This window comes from Streptopelia decaocto (assembly GCF_964273445.1).
Source record: "Streptopelia decaocto genome assembly, chromosome: 14".
Classification (NCBI taxonomy): Eukaryota; Metazoa; Chordata; class Aves; order Columbiformes; family Columbidae; genus Streptopelia; species Streptopelia decaocto.
In genome coordinates this window covers 9808467-9815148 of record NC_138669.1, presented here as the reverse complement: position 1 = coordinate 9815148, position 6682 = coordinate 9808467, and the positions used below count along the sequence as shown (strand labels likewise).

General features: G+C 47.2%; 1 protein-coding gene across 1 annotated transcript; it reads right to left on the bottom strand.

Annotated features, from left to right (window-relative positions):
- Positions 1 to 741: 741 nt before the first annotated feature.
- Positions 742 to 6569, bottom strand: CTSZ (cathepsin Z). The gene is made up of 6 exons (XM_082065344.1): positions 6370 to 6569; positions 5340 to 5503; positions 3333 to 3512; positions 2571 to 2721; positions 2167 to 2329; positions 742 to 1676 (listed from the first exon to the last, which is right to left on the bottom strand). The coding sequence occupies exons 1-6, from the start codon at positions 6507 to 6509 to the stop codon at positions 1563 to 1565; spliced, it is 912 nt and encodes a 303-aa protein (XP_081921470.1). The 5' UTR covers positions 6510 to 6569; the 3' UTR covers positions 742 to 1562.
- Positions 6570 to 6682: the final 113 nt, after the last annotated feature.

The following is a 6682-nucleotide window of genomic DNA, read 5'->3' as shown; positions in this document are numbered from 1 at the left end:
ACTTACAGCTGCCTAATCAACTTAAAGCACAGCCTGAAAAGGGCAAAACTTGCTTCCAGAGAAGTTGTTCTGAACTTGTGTATCTTTGAATAGAAGATGATGCACTATCATTCCGGCTAACTCACCATTTAAAGTTGCATGAAACCCGCTTTTCATTATAAGTAGAATTAACATACATGTTTGGCTTTTTGGAGCCCCTGAATTTCCAAGGTTTAATTAACTACAGAAACAATTCAGTCTGTAGAGCTTCATTTTAGGATGTAGCATTATGGTTCATCTTAGAGATTATCAAGAGTAGCTTGTTCCTGTCTGTCACAAATGTGCCAGCTGTTCAAACAAAGTATACTTTTTATTTCCTTGGTGATCAAAATTAGTATTGCTTCCTCTGAACACTGGAGTTCCTCTGCACTTACCCATGTAGATTACCCTTTTTCCTTCTCTGTACCCCTAAAAAGCTGTAGTTTACAAGTGGAGTTCTACAGCACCTGAATGTCTTCTCTCCCTTGCTTGAAGCTGGATGCTTCCTTGTAGCATGTATCAATCTCCAGCATGGATAGAGATGGTGTAATTCACCTTGAATTGTTGTCTGAACCATCATAGTTGCTGTATACACTGTGGTGTCAACCATAGAATGGGTCCAGTAGGAGCTGTACTGTCTGGGGTGAGCTTTGGGTAGCAGGGCTGCTGCATGAGACTGCTTGTGAGGTACAGCAGTGACTAAAAACATGTATTCATAAGTCATTAAAGATAAAAAGTCCATTTATTACATGCAGTTAACAATGCCAATTAATAACATTTTATATGGCACTGACTTGCCACTTAGTAACTGGCTCAGTTTTAAGGAAGACAATTTGCTACCTTTCTTGAAATTAGTGAAGAATTCTGGGTTGTCACAACTTTTACTTTGCCTCTTTGGGAGAAAAACAGCACAGCAAATCACATGTTAAAGTAAGGAATTTGAACAGAGACAAGACTAATTAGATAACTAAGAACATTTAGACTTATGTTGATCATTTTGCTTGGATAAAACCAACTGCATAATATGAGACTTCCAAAAACATGGTTTCATCTGGAGGTCAAGGAAACAACAGGGGATTTAGTTTTTTGTTATATCATGTCCAGATTGAGCTTTGGTTTTTCATCTGCATCATTGTGAGATATTTGCTTAATATTGTTAGAAAATTTAATATAAGCTCTAGACCCAATTATTGAGTATAATTATTCCTTCTTTGTGTGTCTACATATTTTATATTTAAAAAATATACGGAGATTTACATATGTAGTTTCAGTGATAAAGTCAATATGATTTAGGTACTGTGCATCAAGGCAGACAACTTTTTAATGGGTATATTATTTTTCCAAGTTTTAAATTATCTAAAGGCAGCTCTATTTAATTTGCTTAGAAGACATCATCTCTTTCTGTCTGGGCTAGTTTTGCAGAACTGCCTGATGGTTTTGAACTGTGAAACAGTTTTAGCCTACTATTCTTTAAACAGAAAAAGGTGGTGTTGGGAAGCTTCCCAACAAAGTAGTTCCTGAACAGACAGATGTACCATACAGAATCAGGGAAGAACAACATCTCCATATGCACAGTCCTCTTCAATAGCAAGGTTGTAGTCTGCTCCTTTTCCACCTTTATATGCACTTGTCACAATCCTCAGCCACCCTCTTTCACCCTGTAAAGAATTCATTTGCATTGTAAATTAGAAAACTATAAAAAAAAAAAGTATGCTGAGTCTGTTCTGTCTTCCAAATATGAATTATAAGTGAATTTAGTAATTCATTCAAGATGAAGTATAACATGGGTTCACAGGGCAACCTTGTTTAAAGGGGCAATCTGCTTGGTGAATTTACATCCCCCTCATCTATGCCAGGAAATGTGACTTGATTTTTGATTACAACTAACAGTCATTTACAGTTGCCCATAACAGGAGCTGCATGTGCACAGAAGGGTGGTGTTTGGGATTGAGTTGACATTACTCAAGTAACTTTGGCTGAATATCCTTGTCTTCAGATTAGTTCTGTTTAATTTTTTAATTGCTAGTCTAGTTCAAAGGAAGTTTTTCTATCCCCAGGCTAGCTTTGCAGCTTCCTGTTTGCAAGGGGAAAACCCCACCTCACCTCTAAAGTCATTCTGCAAACACGTTTGCTCCCGTGTTTCCTTACCCAGGGTTCACCCCATGAGTTCCGAACAATCCAGTATTCTGTTCCATTTTCTACGCCCCAGCCAGCCACAGATACAATGTGATTCACCACAGGCAAGGGGTTGTACTCTGTGTAAAGTCCTCCAGTGTAAGCATCCAACTTTTCTGTAGCCATTATGCCACAGCTGTAAGGAAACAGAGAAAGCATTTTTATGCAGGGGGATTGGGGCAGAGGCCTGGCTAAAACACTTCTTTTTGCATTTTGGCTTCAGAGCTCAATTTATGTACAAACATGCTAAAGCCTGCATGATAGTACAGAGCTACTAACACGCAAGAGTGGAGAAATGCACCTTTAGTCATTAGACTGGCTCTCATTATTACATGATAAACATTTTCTTTTTTACCATTCAAGATTTTTTTTTTTACCTAATTGGTCCATTAGCATAAATTTCTGCCATCATTTTTTCTCTTCCACTGACAGACCCATAGTCACCAACTTTCCAGAGGGTGTAGTTCTTTATCACATGGCATTCTCCAAAAGTGACACAAGTTCCACACTGGTTAAACTTCTTACACTCTGTAAAACAAAAGTGATATAATCATTGCAGAAAAATGCTTTAAGTTAAGTAATGATGTCACACTAAGCTTTTTTTTTTCCCCTTTTAATTGAAGCAGATATTAAGAACTTAATCACTAATACTGGTGAACTAAACTCCTTTCTGGAAAGCACATTTCAAGTCTCTACAGTCACTAGTTACTATTCTTTACTTCATAGATCTAAGTGCTTTAATGACAAAGTGTTTCAGATGTGCTTCTCTGTACATAAACTACTCCGGTCATACATGACCGGACAAAGGTTATATTTCTCCTTTGTTTAGCTTGAGGTGATACATGTAAATATTTCAGTACATTACAGATTGTATATCACAGATTTAAGAGATTACATTTAAACAATTTAGCTGTGCAAACTTGTCTGGGCATGATTTAATGCTATGCTGTCTGGCTAGAGTAAAGAGAGACACCACAGGCCTGTAAATAAAACCTGTTCTGTCAGTCAAACAGCAAGTACTACACAAAGGCAGGAACCAGTACACTGAAAACCCAAGAAACTACATATATATTTTTTTTAATGTTAAGATCTGCTCAACCTGGGATGAAGTCTTACAGCAAAGCAAACAGGCATCATACTTTGATCCTTAGCTTGGTAGTTGTTGCAGGTCTCATCTGGGATGCCGTGGTCATGGGCATACATCCAAACACCCGAGTGGTCTCCACCTTCACAGGATCCTGCCTCAGCACAATCAATCACATTCTGAACAGACAGGTAGGCAGAAGGCCATGCCCCTTTTCTCTTTATGTTGATTCGATCTGTAAGGATAAGAAATCAGGTTTTGTTAGTGGAGTAAGTGGGTGGTTACACACTGCAACTAGTGTTAAAACTGCCTCTCCTTTGAACCTGTAACTGTTTGCAGGCAACAGTACTTGTGGTTGGAAAAGCCTTTATTGCCAACAGTGAGGCACACAGCATGACCAACTCAAAACAGCAGGCTGACTTACTATTGTGGGTTTCCATTAAGTTTTTTTTCCATTAAAAACTCCGCAAAACTATGCAGATGAGCAAGATCCGTTTAAAGCCCTGAAGTGCCCTAGACCTCTTTTAATTCAAGTCACAGCTTCTGAAAACTTCCAGATCTGTTTCCTGGCTATGACAGCAAAGAGTTTTCAAATACACATAAAACCAGCTCTCACCAGCCTCTTCTACAGGAGTAAAGATTTATGCATAAACCCACACAGACAGTCATGCAGCCCAGGTCTCAAGAGACAGTCTTCACAAACTTAAAGAAAGGAAAAGCTCTCAGAAGTATATCCTCGCTGTTATGCCAACATCTCCATGTTATCATGCCATCTCAGACAGGCATCATCACCCTGCTGTCTTATTTTGTAGGAAACAACTGGCTTACTTGGCAGAGAAGCTTCCTCATGAGTATTTATAAACTGCTTCTCACAGCGCATTAAGAGTCTTAACTGATGCCACTGTGGTACTTTTAATCCTATTAGTGCTAACAACATTCAACTACACTTGACAGGACTGGGAGGCATTATCCCAGCCTAGTCTGCCAGCAACAGGAGAAGGAACGAACTCTAACTAGTCACAGCGGTTCAGAAAACATATCCTGATTTTTAAAACCAGCCTTTCATACTTACGAAGGTGCATATGCCAGTTAAGTTGGTCAAGTTTTAACCCAAGTTATATAATTAAGAAGTTGCTGTATTTTACCTGTCCTCGTACTTCACTGCATCATGGCAGGTTTCATGCATATCTATATTCTTGTACTGCTTAAGAACAGATCCTTTGCAATTCCTGCTCTCCACTTGCACCTCAGTTATCTTCCCATTCCTGCAGTTTCCTCTATTTGTCCTTCCGAGTTAATCCTTCTACAACCTCCCTACACAAACAGTACTGCTGCAGCGTGTTACTGTTGCATGCAAATCATCACGTATTCTCTCTAGACAAACTACTCCTGCAGTTGAAGCAAACCCCTTATTCCCTTTTCCCACGAAGAAAACTGATGGATATCTGCTGAAACCAGATTTGTCTGTGTGCTCCGGTAGTCAGTTCATTTGAATGATGGGGATTTTGATGCTAACACCCTGCAGGCCTTTCCCACAGGAGGCAACTTCTTCCATTTCCTCATCTCCAGGCTGCGCTGGGCAGCCCCTTGCTGCTGCAGACACAGCACAGCAGGCTGAGGTACCAAAAAAGGAAGCAGAGGTGATCACTGCTTCGGCATCTGCTGCTACCAGAGAGGGGCTGAAAACCCAGTTCTTACTCCAGGCCTTAAACAGCAGGAGCTATTAACACACTGCACCTGCAATCAGCTTTTTAACCATGCCAGTGTTCCCCTCTCAGTATTTCTGAGCAGGTGGGGACAGCCTCACTGCAATTGCTTTATTGCAACCAAGCTTCCTTGCCTTCAGCTGCCGGCTTTGGAATTCCCCATTCCTGTGTATTCAGAAACATCTCAGCCTTGGCTTTTGCTGCATTAATCACCACAGTAATTTGGCACCTCTTCTTTCTACCAGCTACTTTGCAAGCTGAAGATAAACCTCCTTTGCTTTCCAAAAACTATAAATCACTGGGGGCAACCAGCTTGGCAGGCAGTAAGTCAGCACGCAGCCCTACGCACAGCGTACCTGCCAAAGCGCTGGTGCTGCCGTGGGCCCAGCAGGACCCGCAGTACTGCGGGATGTGCTGGTTCCGAGTGGTGCTGGCGAAGTTGACGCCGTTCACGTTCCTCCAGTCCCAGCTCTCGGGCAGCGCGGAGATGTCCAGGTACTCGTGCGGGCGGGGGTAGGTCCTGCGCGGCGGCAGAAAGAACAACTAGTTCCCTTGCTGCTCCTGCCTGTATTTTCAGGCAAATTGCAGGGTTGGTTTTTTTAAAGGCAATTTTCAAAGAGTTTCGTAACTGCGAGTGGCCAGAGAGCACGGCGGGTCACGTGACTGCGGGCAGCGTGACCGGTCCCTGCGCGGTCTCGTGACCGTCACTGCAGAGCGACCCCCACCCCGGGACCCCCGAACCCCGACCGGGCACTGGGGGCCAGGGCTGCCCGCCCCCGGGGAGCCCCCAAACCCCGACCGGGCACTGGGGGCCAGGGCTGCCCGCCCCCGGGGAGCCCCCAAACCCCGACCGGGCGCCACGGCTGCCCACCCCCGGGGAGCCCCCGAACCCCGACCGGCTGCTGGGGGCCACGGCTGCCCGCCCCCGGGGAGTCCCCGAACCCCGACCGGGCGCCACGGCTGCCCACCCCCGGGGAGTCCCCGAACCCCGACCGGCTACTGGGGGCCAGGGCTGCCCGCCCCCGGGAGCCCCCAAACCCCGACCGGGCGCTGGGGGCCAGGGCTGCCCGCCCCCGGGGAGCCCCCAAACCCCGACCGGGCGCTGGGGGCCAGGGCTGCCCGCTCCGGGGACCCCCCGAACCCCGACCGGGCGCTGGTGGCCAGGGCTGCCCGCTCCGGGGACCCCCCGAACCCCGACCGGGCGCTGGGGGCCAGGGCTGCCCGCTCCGGGGACCCCCCACCCCGAGCCCGGGCGATGCCGGGTTTGCAAACCGTGCCCGCCCAGCCCCATCCAAGGGGCACGCCCGGGTTCCTCTCCGTGAGGCCGCTCGGAGGGGTCCGGGCGGCAGTCCCCCGCGGGCCGGGCTGGGCGGGAGCGAGCCTCACCTCAGGCCGGGCGCCCTGCGCGGGGCCGGCTTGTAGCAGCTCTGCCCTTCTCTGAAGTGGAGGCCGGCGCGGGCGGGCGGGCAGAGGCAGCCCCAGAACAGCAGCAGCAGGGACGCGAGCAGGCGGGACGGAGCAGCCATGCTGGGGGCAGCAGCAGCACCTTCCTCCCCGCGCGGCTCCCGGCCCGGCGTTTAAGCGCGGGAGGGCCCGGCGGGGCGGGCCGGGGCGGGCGGGGGCGCGGCCGGGGCTCACCTGCGGGCGGGCGCTGCGGGGCCTCCAGCGTCTCGTGTTAATCAATGTCTGCCCAGCGGAA

Coding starts and splice junctions, on each gene's coding strand:
- CTSZ (XM_082065344.1), bottom strand. CDS start 6,509: ATGGCTGCTCCGTCCCGCCTGCTCGCGTCCCTGCTGCTGCTGTTCTGG. Junction 3,513..5,339: donor CAGCACCAGCGCTTTGGCAG/GTACGCTGTGCG, acceptor TTATCCTTACAG/ATCGAATCAACATAAAGAGA. Junction 2,330..2,570: donor TATGCTAATGGACCAATTAG/GTAAAAAAAAAA, acceptor GTTTCCTTACAG/CTGTGGCATAATGGCTACAG.